The 23,389-nt window shown below is 47.2% G+C and overlaps 16 protein-coding genes across 16 annotated transcripts; 11 read left to right on the forward strand and 5 right to left on the reverse strand.

Annotated features, from left to right (window-relative positions):
• The first annotated feature begins 78 nt into the window (after positions 1-78).
• On the forward strand, positions 79-1,673 carry FOIG_10443 (uncharacterized protein). Its single transcript, XM_031210784.1, has 6 exons — positions 79-293; positions 343-383; positions 437-759; positions 804-1,054; positions 1,108-1,233; positions 1,279-1,673. The coding sequence occupies exons 1-6, from the start codon at positions 150-152 to the stop codon at positions 1,588-1,590; spliced, it is 1,197 nt and encodes a 398-aa protein (XP_031059495.1). The 5' UTR covers positions 79-149; the 3' UTR covers positions 1,591-1,673.
• A 158-nt stretch (positions 1,674-1,831) lies between these two features.
• Positions 1,832-3,489, forward strand: FOIG_10444 (uncharacterized protein; the record flags this gene model as incomplete). Its single annotated transcript, XM_031210785.1, has 3 exons — positions 1,832-2,330; positions 2,380-2,769; positions 2,830-3,489. The coding sequence occupies exons 1-3, from the start codon at positions 1,848-1,850 to the stop codon at positions 3,487-3,489; spliced, it is 1,533 nt and encodes a 510-aa protein (XP_031059496.1). The 5' UTR covers positions 1,832-1,847.
• Positions 3,490-5,023: 1,534 nt separating this feature from the next.
• Positions 5,024-5,350, reverse strand: FOIG_10445 (uncharacterized protein; the record flags this gene model as incomplete). Its single annotated transcript, XM_031210786.1, has 2 exons — positions 5,024-5,028; positions 5,104-5,350. The coding sequence occupies 2 exons, from the start codon at positions 5,348-5,350 to the stop codon at positions 5,024-5,026; spliced, it is 252 nt and encodes an 83-aa protein (XP_031059497.1).
• Positions 5,351-6,019: 669 nt separating this feature from the next.
• Positions 6,020-6,913, forward strand: FOIG_10446 (uncharacterized protein; the record flags this gene model as incomplete). Its single annotated transcript, XM_031210787.1, has 1 exon — positions 6,020-6,913. One exon carries the CDS (start codon positions 6,020-6,022, stop codon positions 6,911-6,913), a length of 894 nt encoding a protein of 297 aa, XP_031059498.1.
• Positions 6,914-7,081: 168 nt separating this feature from the next.
• Positions 7,082-8,665, forward strand: FOIG_10447 (uncharacterized protein; the record flags this gene model as incomplete). The annotated part of the gene is made up of 2 exons (XM_031210788.1): positions 7,082-7,459; positions 7,505-8,665. The coding sequence occupies 2 exons, from the start codon at positions 7,082-7,084 to the stop codon at positions 8,663-8,665; spliced, it is 1,539 nt and encodes a 512-aa protein (XP_031059499.1).
• A 383-nt stretch (positions 8,666-9,048) lies between these two features.
• FOIG_10448 (uncharacterized protein) lies at positions 9,049-9,313 on the reverse strand (the record flags this gene model as incomplete). Its single annotated transcript, XM_031210789.1, has 2 exons — positions 9,049-9,181; positions 9,234-9,313. The coding sequence occupies 2 exons, from the start codon at positions 9,311-9,313 to the stop codon at positions 9,049-9,051; spliced, it is 213 nt and encodes a 70-aa protein (XP_031059500.1).
• A 514-nt stretch (positions 9,314-9,827) lies between these two features.
• On the reverse strand, positions 9,828-11,358 carry FOIG_10449 (uncharacterized protein). Its single transcript, XM_031210790.1, has 4 exons — positions 10,660-11,358; positions 10,484-10,601; positions 10,365-10,426; positions 9,828-10,316 (listed from the first exon to the last, which is right to left on the reverse strand). Exons 1-4 carry the CDS (start codon positions 11,345-11,347, stop codon positions 9,967-9,969), a joined length of 1,218 nt encoding a protein of 405 aa, XP_031059501.1. The 5' UTR covers positions 11,348-11,358; the 3' UTR covers positions 9,828-9,966.
• Positions 11,359-11,775: 417 nt separating this feature from the next.
• Positions 11,776-13,924, forward strand: FOIG_10450 (uncharacterized protein). The gene is made up of 2 exons (XM_031210791.1): positions 11,776-11,962; positions 12,117-13,924. The coding sequence occupies exons 1-2, from the start codon at positions 11,885-11,887 to the stop codon at positions 13,833-13,835; spliced, it is 1,797 nt and encodes a 598-aa protein (XP_031059502.1). The 5' UTR covers positions 11,776-11,884; the 3' UTR covers positions 13,836-13,924.
• Positions 13,925-14,428: 504 nt separating this feature from the next.
• FOIG_10451 (uncharacterized protein) lies at positions 14,429-14,734 on the forward strand (the record flags this gene model as incomplete). Its single annotated transcript, XM_031210792.1, has 1 exon — positions 14,429-14,734. One exon carries the CDS (start codon positions 14,429-14,431, stop codon positions 14,732-14,734), a length of 306 nt encoding a protein of 101 aa, XP_031059503.1.
• Positions 14,735-15,303: 569 nt separating this feature from the next.
• On the forward strand, positions 15,304-15,642 carry FOIG_10452 (uncharacterized protein; the record flags this gene model as incomplete). The annotated part of the gene is made up of 1 exon (XM_031210793.1): positions 15,304-15,642. The coding sequence occupies one exon, from the start codon at positions 15,304-15,306 to the stop codon at positions 15,640-15,642; it is 339 nt and encodes a 112-aa protein (XP_031059504.1).
• A 700-nt stretch (positions 15,643-16,342) lies between these two features.
• FOIG_10453 (uncharacterized protein) lies at positions 16,343-16,750 on the forward strand (the record flags this gene model as incomplete). The annotated part of the gene is made up of 1 exon (XM_031210794.1): positions 16,343-16,750. The coding sequence occupies one exon, from the start codon at positions 16,343-16,345 to the stop codon at positions 16,748-16,750; it is 408 nt and encodes a 135-aa protein (XP_031059505.1).
• Positions 16,751-17,427: 677 nt separating this feature from the next.
• FOIG_10454 (uncharacterized protein) lies at positions 17,428-17,907 on the forward strand (the record flags this gene model as incomplete). Its single annotated transcript, XM_031210795.1, has 1 exon — positions 17,428-17,907. The coding sequence occupies one exon, from the start codon at positions 17,428-17,430 to the stop codon at positions 17,905-17,907; it is 480 nt and encodes a 159-aa protein (XP_031059506.1).
• Positions 17,908-18,802: 895 nt separating this feature from the next.
• Positions 18,803-19,033, forward strand: FOIG_10455 (uncharacterized protein; the record flags this gene model as incomplete). Its single annotated transcript, XM_031210796.1, has 1 exon — positions 18,803-19,033. The coding sequence occupies one exon, from the start codon at positions 18,803-18,805 to the stop codon at positions 19,031-19,033; it is 231 nt and encodes a 76-aa protein (XP_031059507.1).
• Positions 19,034-19,265: 232 nt separating this feature from the next.
• FOIG_10456 (uncharacterized protein) lies at positions 19,266-20,293 on the reverse strand. The gene has a single exon (XM_031210797.1). The coding sequence runs from the start codon at positions 20,083-20,085 to the stop codon at positions 19,405-19,407; it is 681 nt and encodes a 226-aa protein (XP_031059508.1). The 5' UTR covers positions 20,086-20,293; the 3' UTR covers positions 19,266-19,404.
• A 311-nt stretch (positions 20,294-20,604) lies between these two features.
• On the forward strand, positions 20,605-22,875 carry FOIG_10457 (rhamnogalacturonate lyase C). The gene has a single exon (XM_031210798.1). It carries the CDS (start codon positions 20,668-20,670, stop codon positions 22,654-22,656), a length of 1,989 nt encoding a protein of 662 aa, XP_031059509.1. The 5' UTR covers positions 20,605-20,667; the 3' UTR covers positions 22,657-22,875.
• Positions 22,834-23,067, reverse strand: FOIG_10458 (uncharacterized protein; the record flags this gene model as incomplete). Its single annotated transcript, XM_031210799.1, has 1 exon — positions 22,834-23,067. The coding sequence occupies one exon, from the start codon at positions 23,065-23,067 to the stop codon at positions 22,834-22,836; it is 234 nt and encodes a 77-aa protein (XP_031059510.1).
• Positions 23,068-23,389: the final 322 nt, after the last annotated feature.

Genomic DNA, 23,389 nt, shown 5'->3' on the forward strand with positions numbered 1-23,389 from the left:
GGTACCCGCAGTGGCAATGACCTTAAGATCAGCGTTTCACGCTCCTGTAATTGTAAACTTACTCTGCGACCATCCTGTCAAGCCCAAAGTCTATTGCGCCATCTGATTTCCCCAGCCGTAGCGCCTCGCTAGGCGATTGATCATCGACAATGGCGTCGCCAATGCATATCTATCATCGTGAGGCCCTGGCCGCTCCCGCTGATCGATCAGAGATGGTCCTGCAAAGTATTGTTATCCTGGTCGTGTCAATTCTTTCCATTCTTGGAGCTGGATGGATTATCGTTAGCTTCTTTGTAGTATCCCACGTCTTTCCTCCATGACAAAATAGCTTACAATCCACAGGTCTTCAAAAGTCTCCGATCATTCCGCCATCAGCTCATCCTGTTCGTACCTCTAGCACTCCCACTTCGACTTGATCTGTACTCACAAGATTCAGTGGACTCGCAGCTAGCGACTTTCTCATGGCGCTCAACTTTCTCTCGTCGACTGCCATGAACATCAACGGCAAAGAGATCGGTGCCCCAGAGCATCAAGCATTCTGCAGTTTTAACGGTTTCATGACCCAAGTATTTGTCATACAGACAGATTACTGGGTCTTAACTATTGCAATGTGCACTTACGTCATTTTGGCAGGTTACAAATCCTTATCATCCTGGGTCCAAGATCAACGCATCTTCCTTTCGTGTCTTCCTTGGGTACTTAGCCTTCTTTGGGCTGGAATTGGACTGAAACTGGCGGGATATGGTGATATTGGAGCTTGTACGTCATTGAACACTGAAATGGGGTTGTACTAACTTTATTAGGGTGCTGGTTCACTTCCGATGAAGTCCGCCTCCTCGCCAACTTTGTTCCGCGATGGGTCATCATCATCACCATCCTCTCCATGTACGCTCGTCTGTACTTCATTCTCCGAAAATCGCATAAGAGTTTCATCTCACTTGGAAACTCGAACTCGACATCAGAACCCTCTAGAGAACGGACTATTACGCGGTCGAATCATGATGTCTGGCGGTATCACGAGTCAGATGCCGCTGGCCGTCGAAGACTGCAAAGGGTTTGTTACTTCAATTGCTGACAGTGCACGGCGGAGTGCTAACAAAGAGGTAGATTGCACGATTAATGATTATGTATCCCGTTGTGTATATGCTGGTCTGGACACTGCCTACGGCCATTCGGATATATCAGACCATCAAGCATACTCCAGCTCCATTTGCATTGCAGACGATCGACAAGGTTAGTAATTTAACCAGTACTTTCTGACAGTACTGACGTGAGCAGGCCTGCATTGTGTCACAAGGTCTCGTCGATGCCATAATCTATGGTGTCAATGAATCTTCTCTGAGTCGATGGCGCGAGCTCATATTCCCGTCCAGCGATAAGGACGTCACAGAGACTGTTTCAGCCAGAAACATCGATACTAGAGTATCAACGCGGGTACACTCAAATGCAGCCGTTGCCTCTTCTGCGTCTAGTAGCAAAGTCATAATCACAACGTCGATTGAGCAGGAGACAAGCAGTATCGATAAAGATGATGGGGTGGAGCTCACAGAAATGAGGCCGGTTTTTAGGCAAAACTCAAATTTGCGATAGTGATGATGGTTATGGATATATAGCTAGTGGTTTAGATATGCATTATAACTTAATGGCACAAGGGATGATTTTTACCCCGTTCGTGATGTTGACTGCTTGTACTGTTATTCATTCCAATGCTCATAACCTGACGCAGGAGGCCTACCACTGTGGTATCCCGGGAGGCCTACCAACTCATATCCACCAAATTCTTTCGTTACACACGAGGAGCTTCATCTTTACCTGATCTATAACATTATCATTCTTAGCATATCAAAATGGCTAATTTTCACGTCCAAGACCTGCAAGCTCAAATGAAATTGTTTTATCCCCCAGAACATTCCGAGGTCCACGACGTCATCTCAACGCCAATATTCACAGACCAAGTCGGCAAATACCTCAAACAACACGCCCCCAAAAAGAAAGCACCCCAATATGGACTGCTGGCCTGCGACATCTCCAATGGTTCAGCGCTAAACGAGTCTTCTAGGTTGTTCTACAACGTTGCGGCTCCTTCTAGCGTCTTTATCTGTGGGAGTCAAGGCTCTGGAAAGAGCCATACATTGGCAACGCTACTGGAGAATTGTCTCGTGAGATCCGTTGCGAATGTCTTGACTCGACCGCTGGCAGGGCTGGTCTTTCATTATGATTCCTTCGTATCGGATTCAGGTGGTATCCCATGCGAAGCAGCGTGTCTGTCCTCTAACAAGAAAGTATCTGTTAGAGTACTCTGCCCTCCAACAAATACGGCGACTATCAAGGTAACTTCTGCTTCTGTGGTACAAGAAAAGACCACTAACTCTCCCCAAGAATATCTACGCCTGTCTCCCCAACGTCACGGTTCAAGAGCTTCGCTTCAGTCAAGATGACCTAAACACAAAACGCATGTTGAACCTGATGGTAGCAAGCCCGGGCCAAGGCGAAAAAATGCCACTATACCTTCACACCGTTATGCGCATTTTGCGAGAACTGAGAATCAAGCAGCAACAGCGAGGAGGGGGCTTCAACTACCAAGAGTTTAAGAATGCCATGAAAGCTGCGAATCTCACTAAACAGCAATCTGCTCCTCTTCACCAACGACTGGAAACACTGGAGAGCTTTATGGTGAAGCAGGACGCTCCTGCGGAAGGACCAAAAGGTAAGAAAGGGGAGGGAAAAGCAGCGCCGAAGAACCGAGGCAGAGTTGACTGGACACCTGTTGTATGTGAAATGGCAAATTTTTATTCTTGTTTGGTTCAGAACTAACGTCTTGTATCTTAGAGTGGCCAGCTGACCATCATCGACCTATCCTGCCCATGCGTAACCGCAGAACAAGCATGCTCTTTATTCGATATATGTCTCAGTCTCTTCTTCGAGCAGAAAACAGACTTGGGACGAGTAGTGGCACTGGATGAGTCACACAAGTACATGAACAATACCAACGAAAGCAGCGTTTTCACAGAGTCCCTCTTGTCTGCAATCCGCCTCCAACGCCACAACGGTACGAGAATCATTATATCTACACAGGAGCCTACAGTATCTCCGAACCTATTGGATCTCTGCTCCATCACAATTGTGCATCGTTTCACATCGCCGGTCTGGCTTCAAGTTCTCCGGCGCCATCTTGCGGGGGCTTCTGATAATGACGAGTCAGGCGCCAAAGGGCTGGAAACACCAAATGAAAGCGAGCAGGGTTCTAAACAATATTGGACCATTCCAGCATCTGAGATTTTCTCCAACATTGTGCAACTCCGCACTGGTGAGGCATTTGTATTTGCTCCAAGCGCTATAGTCGACGCTATACCCAAGACTCACGCAGGGGCTTCTGTTGCACAGAAGGGTGGCGATTGGCAACCGGTTTTTCTTGGTGATGGAATCATCAAAGCGATAGTTCGTAATCGTATTACTGCAGACGGAGGGAAGAGTATTATAGCTTCCTAAGATGGTTGGTTTAAGAAGATTGGGAATGATAGAATGCCCTGTTCCTGTGTGACCATTTCGCGGTTACACAGACGCTGACAGAGCCTTAGAGGTCACGCTTTGGTGATATGGAGAGACAATTTAAACCAAAAAGATCCAGTAGTTCACTTTCTATCTGTGTCATCCGTAGCTAGTAGCTGACCCATCTAACACTTATTCCAGATACACTGAGGGCAGTTGCTGTAACAATATCCACCGCACCCAGCCTGTCCATTAGGGCATGTGCAGCAAGTGCCGCGCAATTCAAGACCCCTCACAATGAGCTCATCGGCCTCGGCATTCCTCTTCTCCGACGGAACAGCCAGAGCGACTGTTGCGGACAACATAATGTACGTGATCGCGGTGGTGAATCTCATGATGCCTCCTTTGGGCTAGTAAGTCGGGGAACGCATGTAATGGTCATAAAGTCTTACCTCGTCTGGAAATTGGGGTTCAAAGAACTAGAGAGATGTTCAGATAGTGTTATGATGATGTAGCTGAGGAAATTGAGATTGAGCAATGAACATAATCAACGGAGGATAAAAGGTGATCTTATATACCCTGAAATCACGCAGTATATACCAGCTGGACTTACAACTACCGATTCGCTGCTTTACGATGCCGGCCTATCCCCATATTTCGGCCCGCTGCCGCGTCATGCTATACGAACTGAAACTAAAATCAAGTGCTTTGAACAATGAACCATGCCCTCTTTATTCAAACTCACTTTCTGACCTGCGAGGATCGTCGTCCCGAGTTCCGAAAGTCCTGCGGTTTATGTCTAAGCACAGTGGTGAGTAGGCCTGCTACTAAAAAAATTAGAATATCGGTGAGCTATTAATGTTCACACTCGAGAGGTCGCAATGCCTATTTCTCGTCATTGGGTATAATCCGAAACCTCGTATTTCGCCTGTCTCAGCCGCTGTGGGGATCGGCAACGACGGCCCGTGCCGATATCCGAAACCCCTCTGGGTCCGAAGAAACCTGTTCGTATAATAGCATGGCCGATCTTGGATGGATGGTCGCATGCGCGCGAGCAGCTTGCAAGTCCAAGTTTCGCGATGATCCAGAATCTCGCTCGACTCAACGTTCGTCGATGCGCTCGTCGAGGCTCCTTGCTTACGTCGTCGCCATCGACTCTTGAGTGTAAGCGGTTTATTACTATCACGGCCCTCTGAATTCTGAAACAGAACGTGTCATTATTAGCCATCTTCGGCACATTACTCAACTAATGTCGCACCCTGAAGTAACAGGCTGAGGTACATGAGTATGTCCACACACCACAAGAACCTTCATAAACCCCAGGTTCTTCATTCTCCTGATGTTCGTCCTTCTTGCCCTTATCCTTCCAGCTCTCATGGCACACACAAACAGACGTAGCGAATTAGCCGCCGATGTGACTGGGTCCATTTGGCTGATAAAATGGCTGGATGTCATTGGCTACCTTGAAGACACCGAGAGCCTCCTAATTATTGGCGCTGTAGTTTGAGACACCGTACCCATCAAAGCGCATCTTTCAAGCTGTTCAGAGTCAGTGCCCGTGAATCCAAAGAGGGCAAGGGCTTACTAGTTGGCAAATGGACCATCTCGTCCTACTCAGGAGTACGGTACGTCGCTGTAGCAGGCTTGCTAATTTCCGAAGGGAAAGTCGTATCAACTTTCTCATCTGTAAGACCCTTCTCTTCTTAGCCTCCTTGACCTTTAGTTCAATCTTCTTGAGCCGCATGGACGCCATGTAGTTGGCATATCCAACGGATGAAGCATGGATGGAGACCTTCTTGGAAACGCCTTGGCTATCGTTACCACAATGAAGGTTCTGTAGCTGGGCGAGGACTTTGATCATAGTCACGAGACTGGTTGCGACGACGTGTCTGGGATGATTTTGAATTACCGCTATAGGGTAAGGAGAACCTCAGCTGGACCTTTGAAGCAACTCTTGAGGCTGCGATATCAATACCCGCAAAATCTTCTTGAGGATTATTTTTTCAAGAGATAACTAAGGTTATCAACTAAATGGCTGCACGGAACTATCTTTTATTCTAGCAAACGTATTTAAATAACAAGCCACTCAGATTTTTTGAGCCCAATACGCTTTTGCTAATTTGAACGTTTCGCGACCTCTTAAAACCATTTGTCATACGCGGACATTCATTTACTATTCCTTGGACTAATCGAGCTTTCATAAAGGATCTTCGCAATTATAATCCTACAAGCTGGCTTATCACAGTCCATGCTTAAGATGAACTCTTGCGCCCTCTAAAGTCAAGAAGTAGTAACCAGTCACCAGCGACCAGCACAAGCAAGCTTTATGCAATCTAACGGGGCCAATGGCCCTTGGAAGGCGTGTTTTGATGTTAAACGTTAAACGGTGGTTGTCCGGTAGCCCTGAGCTAGCGCCGGATGCACACCGATTCTGTCGGACACCCTCCAGACCTGCAGTGTAGCTCAAAAACCATGCTCACTCCAGGAACAGGTCTTAGACACACGAATACCGACAACATATGCAATCAACATGCCTGTACCAATTTTACCGCCTGCGACATGGAATTCCCATATGCACTGCTTCGACCCGAAGCGTTACCCTTTTAAAGCAACGCGCGCTTATACCCCGCAGCCAGCAGTACTGAAAGACCTCATCCATAACTCAAAAGCTGATAACGTGATGCTTGTACAAGCGACCATTGAATATGGGTATACAGGCTTATTGGAACACTTGCAGCAATGTCGGGACCTGTATCCCGATAAGCATGTCCGCGGGACTATCTTTTGGGATCCTGGAAATCCAGGTTTGAAGAGCCTGACAGAATCCGAGTTTGAGAAGCTGCATAACGCAGGGGTTCGATCTGTTAGAATTCACGGCTCATATGGCGGTTCAGGAGATGATATATCGTGGGTGATTCAGCAATTCCTGGACGTTGCTTCTCGTTGCCCTCTGCGTAAATACAACTGGAGTATCTCGGCACAATTACCGCTCGCGACATGGTCCGCAATTGCAGATACCATCTCTTCTCATCCAGACATCAAAGACATCCCCATCATCGCAGATCATAACGGTTCCGCAACGCCATCTGACATCAACACCCCCAAATTTACCTCTCTTCTTCACCTCCTCTCCTCTCCCAACATGTACATCAAACTCGGCGCCCTCCACCGGAGAAGCAACCAGATCTCTCAAATGGAGCACATAATAAAAGCCATCGCAAACGCGGCTCCTGACTCAATCCTCTGGGGAAGCGATTGGCCGCACTGCAACGCTGCTGTCCGAGGACTTACCCCGACGCCTCCTCTTGAAGTAGACACAGACCAGGAGCTTCGACATTTGAGGGACTGGCTTTCGGAGGAGCAGTGGGAGCGAATGCTTGTTTCCAACCCCGAACGGATATTCGGCACATGGGGTAGACGCTAGTGAGTGTGGGGAGAATCTGGGGTCGGGATGGGTCCGAAGGTCTTGAGTCGGGGAAGTCAAGTTGGGGAATTTTGCTGTATAAAGAGCGAGATCCTCAATTGCCATAAGCATCACCAAAACAATCAATTCAAATCGATTCCCTCTTTCATAAACTGAGTCGTTTATAAGATGGACAGTACTAAATCCAAAGTAGATGACGTTACCGTCTTCAAATCCACTGGTGAAGAAGTCGAGAATGTCCCCACCAAACAACTCACCCTCTTGGATACCTACCGCTCCTACACCCCCGAATTCTCCAGAGAAACAGAAGCTCAACTCGTGCGCAAGATTGATCTTCGGCTTCTTCCCCTGGTCGTCACGATCTACCTCTTCAACTACCTCGATCGAAACTCCATTACCCAAGCTCGTCTCTATGGACTTCAGGAAGACACCCATGTCAAGGGCGCGACGTACCAGACGGCCATTTCTATCTTTTCTGCTGGTTACATCATGATGCAGCTTCCATCTACGTTGATTATGACAAAGATGCAACCTCATATTTTCCTGGTATGTATTTCCTTGTGAGTTTGGGGATGCGACTAACTTGTATAGCCTGGCTGTATTATTCTCTGGGCTTGTGTCAGTGCCTGCACATCTGCGACCTCTAGCCCAGCAGGTCTTCTGATAGTCCGTTTTGTCCTCGGTATCGTCGAAGCACCATTCTTCCCTGGAGCTATATACTACCTGAGCACATGGTACACCAAAAAGGAACTCGGCATTCGAATGGCTTTGCTTGTCTGCGGCCTTCTCTTGTCCAATTGCTTCGCCGGTTTGATCTCTGCGGGTATTCTCTCAGGCATGGCTGGCGTTGGACACCTTGCCGCATGGCGATGGCTCTTCATTCTTGAAGGTCTTGCTACTATCGTCATTGGAGTCGTCGCATTCTTCCTTCTTCCTGATTACCCTGGCACGACTAGCTGGTTGACTGAGGAAGAAAGAGTTGTCGCGCAGGGCCGACTAGCTGTTGATGCTGGAAGTGAAGAGATCCTTGGTGAAGAGGAGATCACTATGAAGCAAGCTATTCTCTCAGCTGTTCGCGACTACAGAGTCTGGTTGTTTTCTTGTCTTCAGATGTCGACAACTGCATCTATCTCCTTCTCTCATTTCTTCCCTACTCTCATTCAACAGCTCGGCTTCAAAAACAACACCATAGTGCTTCTTCTTACTGCACCCCCGTATCTCTTCTCTTTCATCTGGGCTCTCAGCTTCGCATGGGACGCTGATCGACGACAGAAGCGATCTCCCCATGCTGCTATCTCTGGCCTCACAGCCATCGCCGCGACCATCGCACTTGTCGCCATAACAGACCAAAAATGGCCACGCTACGCATTGACCTTTCTCGTCAGCGCCGGAACATTTGGTATTTACTCCACGACATACCCTTGGCTGTCGTCGACGATCGTTCAACCACGAGTAAAGCGTGCAGCTTCGATTGGTATCGCAAATACCTTGGCCAATATCGCTTCACTCTTTGCAAACTACTTCTGGCTTGACCAATACGGTCCCGACTTTCGTGTATCCTGGGCCTGTATCTTGGCTTTTCAAGGGCTGGGCTTTGCTTGTATCATGGGTTTGAGGTATTCGCTTAAGCGGGCTAACAAAGCTTTTGATGAGCTGAGTGCAACTGTCGATGAGACTAGTGAGGAGAATGTGAACAGACTGGACAAGGATTCTCAAAGGGCGGTTCTGAATGGATTCAGGTTCATTACCTAAAAGTAGTTAAACACAAGGATGATGCACGACCCACTTCGGGGAATATCCGGGTAGCGTGGGTGTCTTCAAGTTATGAAGAAGGGTGAAGAGAATCTTGCTATAGCATTTAACAAGTTGGATAAAAATACGATTCGAATGAACAGACAATTCAACCTATACCTATCAAGCAAATATGGCCTCCCTCTTAAGTCATGTTGATCATAACAGTCTTCGTCCCCATCCAAGAAGTCAACCCCACAAGACCGCATTCCCGTCCCATGCCAGACTCTTTACATCCACCAAAAGGCGTGTTGAGAAACAGGCGACTAATACAGTTGATTCCAACCCTTCCTGATCGTACTGCAACTTATCCACAAGCGGACCAAATCGCGTCTTTGGATCATTCACGTCACCAAACCCCTTTGCGCGAGCCTCCATCGCATCTCGATAAGCCGCAATGAACTCATCATAGAGACCCTCCTAGACATAAACACGACTAGAGACCATACAGCCCTGTCCAGTATTCTGAAGAATACTCTATGAATCAAATCAGTTATCCTTTTGGGGTAGAAGGTATTTGGCAACTTACGTCTTGTTAGACTTGGAGTCGACGAATGCGTTGTTGATAAATAGCTGCTTGGGCAACTCGGTAGCTGAGATGGATGCCATTTTGATGTTTATGATTGCTGGAATTAATTGTTGTAGATGTTGTTGTTATTCGATCAGATTTTTGTTCTTAAGGCCATACGATCAGCTACATTTATATGTTTTACTCGAGGCTCTTACATGTTCTTTCATCTACACGATCTCATTTCAATACATCATTTGCATCGGATGTCGCTCACGTCCCGAACCACTAATGCGGACTCCGCATATGAATCTCTACCGAGACTAATGGACGGTATAGAGTTTAACGTCTTGTTCCTCTAAACTCCTGGCGGGCATTGAATTCGTTCATGCAGGTTCAGGTTTACCTATCGGACTTAGCATCGGACTTAATCAAACCTCGTGACTGATGCAGTAGCTCCACGTATAAGTTGTCGCCAAACCTCACTAGTTTATCGAGCACGGATCACAGGTTGTGGAGTTTGGTCAATACGAGTCTGATGCATTGAAATCGCGTCGTGATGCTGGATGTTGTCGCTGTTAATTGTCCTTGACCGTCAATGATTGCGGTCTTGCTCATGGTCTTAACTCGATCATGCGGAGTTGGTCCGTCCAATGAGTAAGATCCTCACTCTAGCTTCAACAATATTCAGTCATAAACGGTCATTTAATTGAATCCCAATTAATTCTATAAACTTTTCTCTGCAACCAAAGCCTCATCCATCACTCCTACTCCCCTTCACCGTCTGCAAATTCTCATCACTCACTCCCTCTTCCGTATACCACGTACTCGGCTGTTTCTTCGTCGTCTGTACCAGCGAGATCTCACTATCCTGATCCCTCGACTGAAGACGGCTTTGCCCCGATCGAAAGCCACTTGAGTTCGGAACTCTAAGATTTCTCGACGCTGATGTTGACCTCGGCATACCGCCGTATGAAGATCCCTTGGTGGTTCCGCCTTCGCGGAAGAAGTATGCGAATATTGAGCGGCTGAGGGCGAGGTTTGCGCCGACGATGCCGAGGTAGAGTTCGAGGTTTGACCAGATTGCTGTTATGGCGTAGACCCCTAGAAGTGTTAGGATAGGGTTTGAGGTTGGGTTTGGACTTGACTTACAGCTTAGATCTGATGTCACGACGCCCAGTGATGCTGCACGGGCGATTCCGAAACCGGTGGCACTATTGAACGTTAGTCACCAGATTGTGATGAGGAAGACGATCGATCGGCCAACTTACACTAGTCCCAAGCTCATCAAAGCCCAGACTGAGATCTTTGTCTTCAATGGAAGGCTGGTGTTCCATATCACAAGGACTGGTAGGAGAGAACATATCAAATCTGTGAGGATGGAGAATGCTGGCGGGTTTTGTTAGCCAATCTCGACCTGGATCACTCGCATTCCAGAAATACATACCAATCGTAGCGTAAATATAGTAAATTCGAATTCGCGGGTTCCAACACTCCCCAACGCCAGTCCAATACGCACTGACAGGTCTGCACTCAGAAAGCAAAATAATGATGCATCCAAAATTCGTAACAACCAATCCCGCCATGATCCCCCAAGCCGCGTACTTCACCCTCCTCGAATCCTTAATCCTCAATAAAAGCAACAGAATCGAAATCTTGAGTAAACAAATGCTCGCAAAAAGCAAAATCTGCGCTACCCAACCGAGCTTATTATTCTGCACGTAATCCTCTGGCTCAATGAACCAGCGATGTCGTCCATTCCCAATACTAACCTGCCCAACCTGCACGCCGAACCGCGCGATGCCGAGCAATGTAACAATGATGATCGTGTAGTCGTCCCAACCCGACGATCGTAGGGCTGAACGTACCCATATCCTTACGCTAGTGGTGATGATCACCAGGGCGAGACACGTCCCCGATATGCCCAGGAGGATTGGACCGACGTTTTGATCAGGTGGTAATGGGTTCGGTGGTTGCACGGATGCCATGATCAGCGATATGACGAAAGAATAACGAGAGAGAGGGGGGGAAGGGGGAGTGCATGAATTGGCAGTAATTAGTAGGTGACATTTGTTTATGTACAGTCTGCGCGGCATTTCTTGACGGGCAGGGGGACGGGACCAGATCTGATGCATCACACGGCGCAGCTGTTGCCGAAACTTAAATTCTATTAAAGGTAACATCAGGTTCTGCCACCTACTGTTTTGATCACGAAAATTCCACCGTTCGAGTCATTCTGACCCATTGGCCGTTGTGTTTATACGCGGTTTCCAGCATACCCGCGCATCGTACCATGGCATTATTCAGGTCTCTATAATCACTATATCCCCCGTTTTCTCTAATTCTATTCGTCGCTACAAGCGAAGAACCCTTAAACCCCCCTGGTCTGCTCCGTAAGCAAAACCTTATTGTGCATTGGCGGGGTTTCATCGTCCGCCAAGGACGTATTGGTCGCCCTAAACAGGCGTCGCTCCGCTCCCTGTCACGGATGAGTCTTCCGCTTGTCAATTGAATTTACAGTTAAATACTACCTTAATCTGCAGGGGCAAATGCATGAGCGGGCACTCAATAAAGGCTTCTGTTCCCTGGCGTTCCTCTCTTTCTTCTTTTGTCTGTGTTCTGCAGCTTTGTGGCGATTACCGTGCACTGTAATATCTGTTACTTTTTGAACCATGCTTGTCAAGTTGCATTTGTGGTTTAGCCTTGCTGCAGCTGCAGTAGCGGCTCCGTCAAAGGATGCGTATGATTATGTGAGTTTACTGTTTGAGCCAGTTTGTCTCCAATCCAGACGGCTTCTGTCTCAGCTGCCAATTGAACGTTTTAACTCTAATGACATGTCGCATTCTTCATCTTAAATTGAGCAATTCCTCGGATCTCTCGGCTAATCATGAACCTTTTTAACAGATCGTCGTCGGAGGTGGTACAGCTGGTGTCGCAGTCGCTGCTCGTCTCAGCGAAGGCCTCCCATCTGCCAACATTCTCCTCATCGAAGCCGGTCCCGCTGCACACGATGAGCCAAAGATCAACATCCCCGGTATGAAAGGCTCGACCCTCGGTACCAAGTACGATTGGAACTTTACGACTGTTCCACAAACGGGCGCGAATAACAGAGTTTGGCCGATCAATCGTGGTAAGGTCTTGGGAGGGAGCTCGGCTCTCAATCTCATGACCTATGATCGTGCTGCGGTTGCTGAATACGATGCCTGGCAAGCGCTCGGCAACCCGGGTTGGAACTGGAAGACGATGATCAAGGCGATGATGAAGTCTGAGACATTTACTGGCAAGAACACTGCGACGTACGGATCAAAGGGCGTTGGCGACAGCGGTCCCGTCAAGGCTGTCGTCAATCGCATCATCCCCAAGCACCAAGAGTCTTGGATTCCAACTCTCAACAAGCTCGGAGTTCGCAAGAATCTCGAGTCGCTAGGTGGCGATCCTCTTGGTGTTATGTACCAGCCCAGCAGCATTGACCCCTCGAACTACAATCGGTCTTACAGTGCCAACGCCTACACGGAAATCTCGGGTCCCAACCTTGAGATTCTTGCCGATACCATCGTCGCCAAGATCAACGTCTCTGGCCCTGCTGCGAAGAAGAAGGCCATCGCTACTGGCGTTACCCTCCAGGACGGAACCTACGTCAAAGCCCGTCGCGAAGTCATCCTCTCCGCTGGTTCGATCCAGAGCCCTGGTCTTCTCGAACAATCCGGCATCGGAAGTAAATCCGTTCTCTCCGCCGCTGGTATCAAGCAGATCATCGATCTTCCCGGCGTCGGCGAGAATCTTCAGGACCATCTCCGCGTCATGACTTCATACCAGCTCAAGCCAGAGTTTCTTTCCTTCGATGCCCTTCGAAGCAATGCTACCTTTGCCGCTGAGCAGCTTGCTCTCTGGAATGCTGGCAAGCGCTCCCTGTACGATTACACCGGCAGCGCATACACCTTCTCAACATGGAAGCAAGCCCTTGGTAGCGATGCCAAGTTGGTATCACTTGCTAAAGACGCTGCTGGTAAGGATGCTAGCAAGGTTGACAAGAAGAAGTTGGATTTCCTCAAAGATTCTTCTGTTCCTCAGGTCGAGGTCATTTTCTCTGATGGTTACACCGGTGTAAAAGGTTATCCCGCCGCCACGTCTCCACTCTTCGGCAAGGGCTTCGTCACTCTCATTGGTGTAGTCATGCATCCTCTCAGCCGCGGTAGCGTTCACATCAATCCCTCAGACCCAGCTGGTAAACCCACCATCAACCCCAACTACCTCAGCAACCCTCACGATGTCGAAGCTGTCTTCCAAACAGTCAAGTACAACCGAAAGATCGCAAACACCGAGCCCATGCGCTCAATCTGGGAGGATGAGTACGAACCTGGTCTGGATGTCAAGACTGATGAGCAGATCAAGGATTATGTCTTGAGAACGACGCTGAGCATTTTCCATCCTAGCGGTACTTGCGCTATGCTCCCCAAGGCAGATGGCGGTGTCGTTGATGCTAAGCTCAAGGTTTATGGTACTGAGAATCTTCGTGTTGTTGATGCCAGTGTTATTCCTCTGTTGATCTCGGCGCATATTCAGACAGCGGTTTATGGCATTGCTGAGATTGCTGCCGAACTCATCATCAAGGACGCGAAATAAGTAACTATCAGTTAAATTTTAGATAGAACGGCGCATATCTTCACTGATTGGCCCTTTTAATTAATTATCTGCCATTCTGAGGTTTTCGCTCGTGAACAAGTGGATGCCTCTCAGTCCGAGCGCCAAGAGATGAGAATTCAGCGCTCAATCCAGCCTCTGAATCGACCAATGCTAGAAGTTCTAGTGCCTTCCTCTGTTCCGGGAATCAGAAACGTCTTACCCTGAGGAATTATTAGTAATCGATTGATTCGCGCAGAATTAGTTGGTCACTGATGCCCGACGTCAGGTAATCAATCACATTGCCTGGACGCCTTCGCTCTGTGATTAAAGGTCGTATGCCCATCAGTCAATAAGCATCTACATCAAATTAGCTTGCTCTCTGCATCTCAACGTCAGTATGAGTGCCACTGTCCTCTTGCTTTAGTGAATACAGCGCCATATCTAGCACGCAGCATTATTGTCTAAACGGCTGTCGACAATATGCTCTCCACCACCGTCCCGTTCCATCTTCGTGCATCGCAACGTTCAGGATTCTCTCCTCATCTACCTCATCAAAAGACCCGTACCAAGACCAGTCAATCTCACGTTTCACAATGGCGATTCAGTACGTGCACAACTTCTTTCGCCGAGATCCAAGCCATCCATCCAAAGATAAGAAGCTCGACAGCTTTGTTCAAAAGTCGAAAGGACAGTACCAAGCCAAGTTTCTGGATGAGGATAAGCAGTTCCTCCGAATCACTCGAGCTTTTGTGGAGAGCAATAGCGTGGAGGACACTATTGAAGACGTCTTCAAGGCGATGAAAAGAAGGGGGCTCAAGAAGTACTGGCAACGAAAGCTCACTGTCACTGGTTGCTATTCCGACTATGTTGACGTTGACGTGGCGGACCTGGGGAAGTGAGAAGATTTGACGGCGACAAGGGAAATTGGAAAGAAGATTAATTATGCATCAATTGCGACAGGTTTTGGATGGTTCGCCCGTGGTTTCATTGGTTTATGTGGAACGTTCAAATGCTGGACTAAGAACGCTATGGGAGGAATTCTTGGCAGTGAGAATTCGACCGAAGATGAGGTCTTGACCATTCCTGCGCCACAAACAGTAACTAATTCATGGCATTCATCGTCTCAGTCCCCATATTGCGTATGCATTAACTCATAGTGCTACACTCTAAAAGGAAAGAAACCATTTTTGCGAAAATTGAAGATAGCTCAATGGTCAACTGCGAAAGAGACTCGGAGCTGATCAAAGCGTTCTGCGCTGAACTGAGTTCGTCATTGACTCTGAACAGAATCACCATTGTCTTTTGACGCGTGAACAAGATACGGTTTGCTTGTGTAACATCACTGTTCAGCAACTGAGCAGAGAACATCCTCATCACACTCAATGTCAGTGATCTTCGCCATATAAATTGAGCGCCATCGCCTTCTCAACCTACCGATCGAAACATCCATACACAACGCTAAGAAACCATGTCACAACCAACTTCCGTCACCAAGCCCACGCATACCCACACAATATGGCGCCAAAGGCCTTTGAGCAAAATGCAGAAACTGGTCGGTCTGTTCATCCCCAAGGCAGATATCAAACTTCTCAAGTTCGTCGTGAAGTATAAGCTCTACCATATGGATTATTGGGATGATAAGCTTCGATTGACGGTACCATTGGGCAACAAGATCCCCGAAAAGGCACTTGCAGATCTTGGTGCTCTGATGGAAATTGAGGGACTGGGCAAGTACTGGGAATTCGTGACGCAGGTGCTTACCGACGATCCGCTAAAGGTCGACCCAAGGGTGTACAACATTAAATAGGCAAGTTAATCGAACAATGGAGCTCTAAGAGACAGTTTGTGAATTGATTTTCTATAATGCTCTCTTGGCTTGTTGTTTTACCTTGGCAATTGGCCGTGGTAACAGGGGAGAGGACCACTTTCTTGTTGAAACTACCTAGATAGGCAGTTCGCGACCGTGGTGGGTAACTGTGATTGGTCCCGAGGAGCACCAATAGTGATCCAGAGGCAGGTCTTTCGTCTATGTTGAAAATTAACTCAATTAAATTCCCATTATTTGTATTTCCTGTAAGGCGTAAACTAACTCAGAATTGTCCCTGTGCCATCTTGTTAAGTATTCAGGCTCATATTCCGATGCAGATATCTATGTAAGGAATTCTCACATGCTTTGAAAAATTCCTATCAATGACATGTTTCCTTACACATCACCGATTGAGTCAAGATCTTAAGCAATATAATTAGCTACGGTCTCCCTTCCTTACCGATAATGCCTCTGAAGGTCTGGAGATTGACAGCAGTGATGATAGCTCCTGTATGTATGCGATACTTCGCAGGCCTACTGGCGGAAGCATCACGGTCTTAGAATCGACTCCAAGTCTGTATCACAGAGAACATTCAGGCACCTATTGGATGGTATAAGACAGTGACCTGGATATTGGAATTCAGCTCAATCAACAAACCACATCACACCAACACAACGACAACGAACGACTGCCAATATCATGGGTGCAACGACAGCCAAGAAACTCCGGGAATGGTCTGAGTGGTGGAACGAAGACTTCAGACACTATTACTATGCTAAAATGAAGAACGGCTATTTACCATCATTGTGTCGCTTTACTTCAAAGTATACCGGTAAATATGAGGTTGATTTCGACAACGTGAAGGAGACTCTTCATATTATATTGCCCAAAGACGATTATTATCACAAAGACGTTAACGCTCAGAAAGCAATTAGAAGAGAGCTTGAAGCAGCAATGACAAAGCACATGCCTGGATATTGGGTAAAGGATGAGGCGAGGCACGGAGAAAGGGATGATCAATTTTCAAAGTCGGTGGAAGAGCACTATCAAGAGCAGGAGGCTAGAGTTCAGAGTGAAGCTACAGGAGGAAAGATACGAGGGATCTGACCAGAGGGGTTCCATGATCAAAATTCAGCATGGCTACTCAACTATCAAGCGGATCAATAGCCCTCTTTAACATGATTTCTCGCCTTGGCAAACAGCCCCTGGGTGGCCAGAAAGATGGCAATGGATTTTAAGATGATGGTCAAACCAGTGATTGCTAAGCTCTCAGTGTCAAGGCAGAGAACCAGGTATTGTTAGGAGTCACAATGTTTACATGGGATACTATAACTCAAGCAATCGAACTCAAATGGCAGAGGCCTAAATGTTGGGTAAGCTGCCGTATACCAGGGGTCGTATCTTCCAGGGTCGTAAAGTATGCATCTATAATGATACGCAATTGAATGGCAGGCATCGAGGCCTCCTCTTTGACTGAACTCTCTACCTAGCCCTTTCACTCTGTGAATCGTGGCAATTTGCACTGAGTAGTCTTGTTCAGTATGAAACCGTTTCCGCTCTGAGTTTTACAGCTTCTGCAGAGTCACTGATGGTTCCGAGTGTGAGCCAGGCCCCCATGACTTGTAGAAGCATCACTCTCGGTATTCCCTGGAATGGTGTCCTCTTCACAGCCTATCTAATCCATGGGCATCATTCTATAAAGGAAGCGTTCAGCGTGCTTTCTCGGCCAACCCATCAGGCTACCTCACAGACAACTTCAAACAACACACCTAATCAAAAACACAATGGAATCTTTCGATCTTGTCCAACCACCCCCACCATATACTAACGAGCCATTTCCACCATCTCCTAACGAGAAGTTCAGACACTACTACTTTTTCAAAAAGAAGGATGGCTCGATGCCTGCTCTTGTTGCCTTTATCAACAAGCATAGAGGCGACTACAAAGTTGAGCTTTGCGACAAGGAAACACAGCTTCACATCGCGTTACCCGAACGCGATTACATGTCGTTGACATATACAAACCTACATGAAATACGCCGAACTTTGGACGCTGCGATGAAGAAGGAGAACCTTTTCTACTATTGGGAAATGGATGAGAAAAGCGAATTGGCACAGAAGGAGTCCATAACAGAGAAATATAATGGAAAGTACCAAAGGAGGCTGGAGTGGGACAGGGAGTTCAGAGAAATGGAGGCGGTCAAGACAAAGTCTACAAAAGCCCTCGAGCGTCAGCAATTTGTGCGGAAGTTCTTTTCGAAATGAGAGAGTTATGGCTGTGACCGTAATGGCCGAATCTCCGACTAGAGATAGATGAAGGTAGCTGAATTACCACCATGCCAGAGATGCCTAATCTCTTGAATCCAATAAAACTCTTTGGCCTCTCACAATCTTATCTTTAATAATGCGTCTTCTTTAGCTTCTTCAACTATGTTCTTGATGTTGTATTTATGAACCTGCATTAATTGGGTTAATACGGCCTCCGTCCCATTAGTTGGACATTTTGAATATGGTCCGACCAATGGGATCTAGAGATCTCATGGGAATGAATTTCGTCATTTAAATTTCCATTGAGTCCCTTATATAACATACTGATATGCCTTCTGCGCAGCAATCTGTGGACAATGATCATAGTAGGCCATTCCGTACTAATACAAGCGATGGTCTATAAGAAGGGGATACTTTAATCTTATTAACAAATGGAAGAGGACAAGGTAATAGCCGGAGGACCAGTCAATCGTGATAATACAGAAGGTAGCTTCTTCTAATGCTGAAATATTAGCATGTGTAACAAAGAATAACTGAATGTACGATACTATGGTCCACTCTTCGGAATTGCTCTTTTCTGATAATCACCTAAACTTTCTATAGAGACAGGTCGTCATGGACAATAGAAGTCGGCGCTGGTCGGTTCTATTCAGCGTCAATGTACTTAGATACAGACAACAGACGCATATTCACCAATGTCCCTTATTGTGACGCACACCCTGATGCCCTTATGAGCAGTCACTGTCTGTAGGACATCTTCATCACGGACCATCCTCACATCCGTCTGGTTCTATATAGCCATTGACAACTGCCCTCTGTCTACTCACTCATCCCCCTTAACCAGATCACTTCACCCATCCTAGCAAGCCACTCCACCTTGAACAAGTTCATCATGGTAACTCCAACTTCTCAAGAACCATCCCAAGTATCTCCAGAACAAAAGCTGTTGTATGAAACAATCAGACATTTCTATTACGCCAGAAAGAGGGATATCCGTATGCCTGCAGTCGCAAAGACCGTATTGGAGGTCTCGATCCAGAAGCACATGGCGAAGTACGAAGTGGAGTTTTTGGACATCGACGAAAGGCTTCACGTTGCACTACCCCTCAAGATGTGTGGGTAGGATTGTTATTGAGGTGTACCTGAGTCTTAAAGAAATGCGCGATGCTGTGGAGAAGGCGAATCTTTTGACCTTCTTCCACAGTGATGAAACCGAGTTTTCGAGAAAGATGATTCAGATGACGCAAGTCCGCATATCACAGCTTCAAAACCTAAACGCCACAACAGAGCAGGAGGGCGAAAGAATCAAAGCTGAACAACTTCAGCTAGAAATAAACGAGAAAGCGATAGCACGACAGATGGCACGACAGAATCAGAATCTATGAAGAGTCGCAGTACTAAGGCTCCGGATGCAGCCACATGGATGTAGGCTAGAGAGATCCAGCAAGCTCATCTGCGGGCTTATTATACAAGCTCCGCCTTTTCAATAAAATACTATGCGTTAACTTTCTTTGAGATAGTCCACATGAATCTGTCATCTGCATCTTCTTCTAAAACCGCATGTTGAACTTCCAATCCAGCTTCCTGAGTTAACGCCTTTAAAAGTGCCTCCTTCCCAAGTCCGCTCCAAAACATCCACCCTTTTTCTTCAATCCATTTCTCGTCAATAATCACTGACGCCTCATCAGTACCAAATGTTGATAAAAAGACACCACCCGGGGCTAGCCATCTGCCAATCCGCCTTATCATCTCTCTCTGTTCTTCTTGTGGTAAATGTATAATGCTGTACAGCGCCACGATTGCCGTAAGGGAACCAGGTGCAAAGTCTAGTTTCATCATGTCTCCAGGGTAAAACTCAACACGATCTTGGTACCCAGCCAGGTTTTGTCGAGCGAGATCTAGTTGAACATCGGAGAGGTCGTTGGCGTGTACATGGACAGACGGTGCACGAGCGAGCAAAGTTGAGATAAAGGGGCTTCCAGAACCGCATCCCAGCTCAAGGACTTGCTTCTTCATCGTATCGCTAGCTGATGCCAATTCTGGACAGGAATTGAGAAGTTTATCGAGGTAGGTCAGACGAAGTTCGTTGTGGCGCGCTGTCCAAGCGTTGTATGCGGGTGCAATCGCATTGTATGATGCCCGAAGGCGATCCTTTATATCAACAGGTGGTTCCATGATCTCAATTTCTGGGGAGATTCAGCTTTGTCAGATGTTTTTTGTAGGTCAGAGATTTAACTGTTGAAGAATGAATTCAAGACTGTAGAGAAGTAGTTGGTCTGATGAGTCATGCCGGCCGCGAAGTGTAAGACTACCTTAACTAGCGTATTCCGTCGTCGCTGGATTTCGGTTCAACGTCGGTTACACCAGAATCTCGACAACAACAGAGCTATTTACGTTCTTAGGCCTAACTCAAAAAAGAATATGCGGTCGGACTGTCGGCTATGGCAGTTCATAACAAAACTGCATATCCTGCTCCGGAAGAATTTTTGAACTGCCTGAATAGGACTGTTGACGCAGATCTTAGCCTGTCGTGATCAAGACATCGTCATATCTGCCCCTGTCTTCCCCGCGTCGTTTGCGGCCCAGTGGTGGGACTCAGGCGGCTAAATTATCCCATCCATACAAACGACGACATATTTCCCCCGGTGCATTTACTGCCGAAGCCTTCGGTACAATTGGGCCGAGTGACAATGTTTGCATTTAAACCCTGTGAAGTCTCTTTTTAATTGGACATCAGCGATCAAAAGCACATTCATCATGGTGTTCTCCTCGTTGAAGTCGTTGGCTTTGGTCGCTGGGCTAATCAGCCATACTTTAGCCGAATTGACTACTGCTGAGAACTCAACCCACATCTCCCTCTCCAACAAGCGATTAGCAGTTGTCCTCGCTAAATCCAGCGGACACATCATCGATGCTACTCTCGATGGCCAAGATCTTCTCGGACCGCTGAGCGGAAATAGCGGCAAGGGTCCCTATGTCGACTGCTCTTGTATCCCAACCGGTTTCTGGACACCAGGTAGCACCGCTGATCTCCGCCTTGTCAAAGGCACTGATTCTACTGGAACAAAGTATGGTGGAATTATTATGAGCGACACCTACAAGCCCACCAACCAGACTCTGTCGCAGTACTTCTTCCTTAGGGGTGAAGAGACTGGTCTGCATGCGTTTACCCGCCTTACATACTTCAATGCGTCAAAGCCCTTTTTGCGCGACCTTGGCGAACTACGCACCCTGTTCAGGCCGAATACCAAGCTTTGGACCCATTTCTCCACCAGCGAAGGGAACTATGGTCCTCTGCCAGACGCTTCCGGTGCCTTGACAGTCCAAGATGCTACTTGGTATGTCGGCAACAAAACCGATGACCCATATGTGGAGCAATACGCGGACTACTGGACCAAGTACAGTCTTTCAGAGAGCTGGCGTAACCATGACGTTCATGGCCAATTCAGCGACGGATCCACCAGTTCTGATGGAAGTACATTCGGCGCATGGCTAGTTCACAACACGCGAGAGACATACTACGGCGGACCCTTGCACTCTGACCTCGTCGTTGATGGTATCGTGTATAATTACATTGTATCTGGCCACCACGGCGCACCGATGCCGAACATCACTCATGGCTTTGATCGAACCTGGGGTCCTCAGTTTTACTACTTCAACAAAGGCGATAAAGACGCAACTCTTGCCGATCTCCGAGCTGATGCTGCCAAGTACGCGGATCCAGAGTGGAATGTAAAGTTCTACGACAGCATTGCCGAGCATGTCCCGAACTTTACACCTTCAGCAAAACGAACTCCCTATAGTGGTAAAGTGAAGCTTCCCAAGGGCGCAAAAAAGCCGATTATTGTTCTTTCTGAGAACAAGCAGGATTTCCAGCTCAATGTGTTCAATACCAAGTCGCTTCAGTATTGGGCTGAGATTGATGAGTCTGGAAGTTTTAGCATTCCTCAAGTCGTCGACGGAGTGTATAGAGTCACTATCTACGCTGATGAAGTCTTTGGATGGTTCATCAAAGACGACATTCGCATTTCTAAATCTCACAACAAGGGTAGTTTCACATGGAAAGAAGAAAATGCCGGCAAAGAGCTCTGGCGTATTGGAACACCAGACAAGTCCTCAGGGGAGTACCTTCACGGATATGCGCCTGATACCTCAAAGCCTCTTCAACCCGAGCAGTACCGCATTTACTGGGGCAAATACGACTTTGTTGAAGATTTTCCAAAGGGCGTCAGCTTTCACATCGGAAAGGATAAGGAAGCTGAAGACTTGAACTACGTTCACTGGTCCTTCATCGCTGCAAAGGGAAACCACCTGCGATCAGAGAATTACTACGACAACGTCAACAACTGGACCATAACCTTTGACCTAACCAATTCTCAACTCAGAAGCGTCAAAACAGCTACCTTCACAGTCCAACTCGCAGGTGTACGTACTGGAAACGGTAACGCGAAGTGGACACCCGCCAACGATCGTTTCAACAGTAATCTCCCCTGGACCGTCAACGTCAACGGAGGCTATGAAGATACATGGGTGATTCCCTACTGGCGGAGCGGCTCGTGTGCTGTTCGCAGCGCGGTAGCTTGTCAGAATATTGAGCACAAGTTTGAGTTTCCAGCTTCGAAGCTAAAATCGGGAAGGAATGAGTTTGTGTTGAGTTTGCCGTATAATGCTTCTAGTGTTGAGACGGCGCTTTTGCCTGATACGCTTTATGTACAGTATGATGCTTTGAGGTTGGAGGTTAAGTAGTTCGGCACACCTTGCTGCGACTTGCTTCAGCAATTCATTTCATTGTTGCCAAAAAGTGTGATAAGTACAGATGTAACATGGAGGAAGACATAGCAGATCTCAAATAATACTGTCAAATACTTGTTTGCGTTCAATTCGTCATGGTTGAAGAATCTGCTGGATAATTCCAATACAAGGCTAATTATCGTTGAATTCCCAATGTTCAATCCCAGTATCTTCAACCTTCTTCAACTCTCCAATCTTCTTGCCATCTTCGTTGTTAGCGATTGATCCCATCGTCCGCTTCAATCCACATTTTTCACATAGCATTTGTGCTGGCTCGGTTGCCCCGGGGCAGATTGTCCCATCGCTCTTCGTTCGCATACACTTCCAGACCTCGGTGTCCTCTCGAATTCTGTTGATCATAGGCATTGTAGATTATGGTTTCTTGATAGGAGAAATTATTGTTTGCTGTAGCAGGTGCTTTAGGCTTCCCATTCATGGTCTATATAGCTGTTACGCCAACGAGCTTTGTGTTTTCTTGGCATAAACTCACTGCTGTGTTGAGATTGTGTCAGTCACACTGAGTCCGGCCCTCACAGTGAAACGATGATTATGTCTACCATGTCTCACATGCCAGTGATTGGAGAAACTATGAGACACTGAGAAGTCACACCGATTCACATATGTCCACAAAGAACATTCCAGTGAAGCAAAAGTGTTGCTTATCGCGTTGGAGATCGTGGTCAGGTTC

This window comes from Fusarium odoratissimum, assembly GCF_000260195.1.
Source record: "Fusarium odoratissimum NRRL 54006 unplaced genomic scaffold supercont1.18, whole genome shotgun sequence".
Classification (NCBI taxonomy): domain Eukaryota; kingdom Fungi; phylum Ascomycota; class Sordariomycetes; order Hypocreales; family Nectriaceae; genus Fusarium; species Fusarium odoratissimum.

Bases quoted from the DNA above. Each gene is read 5' to 3' on its own strand.
- FOIG_10456 (XM_031210797.1), bottom strand. From the start codon at position 20,085: ATGGAACCACCTGTTGATATAAAGGATCGCCTTCGGGCATCATACAAT.
- FOIG_10457 (XM_031210798.1), top strand. From the start codon at position 20,668: ATGGTGTTCTCCTCGTTGAAGTCGTTGGCTTTGGTCGCTGGGCTAATC.
- FOIG_10443 (XM_031210784.1), top strand. From the start codon at position 150: ATGGCGTCGCCAATGCATATCTATCATCGTGAGGCCCTGGCCGCTCCC. The intron at 384-436 runs GTTCGTACCTCT...CACAAGATTCAG, and splicing joins TTCCGCCATCAGCTCATCCT to TGGACTCGCAGCTAGCGACT. The intron at 760-803 runs GTACGTCATTGA...TAACTTTATTAG, and splicing joins ATATGGTGATATTGGAGCTT to GGTGCTGGTTCACTTCCGAT.
- FOIG_10449 (XM_031210790.1), bottom strand. From the start codon at position 11,347: ATGCATCAGATCTGGTCCCGTCCCCCTGCCCGTCAAGAAATGCCGCGC. The intron at 10,602-10,659 runs GTATGTATTTCT...AAAACCCGCCAG, and splicing joins CTATATTTACGCTACGATTG to CATTCTCCATCCTCACAGAT. The intron at 10,427-10,483 runs GTAAGTTGGCCG...AACGTTCAATAG, and splicing joins TTGATGAGCTTGGGACTAGT to TGCCACCGGTTTCGGAATCG.
- FOIG_10450 (XM_031210791.1), top strand. From the start codon at position 11,885: ATGCTTGTCAAGTTGCATTTGTGGTTTAGCCTTGCTGCAGCTGCAGTA. The intron at 11,963-12,116 runs GTGAGTTTACTG...CCTTTTTAACAG, and splicing joins CAAAGGATGCGTATGATTAT to ATCGTCGTCGGAGGTGGTAC.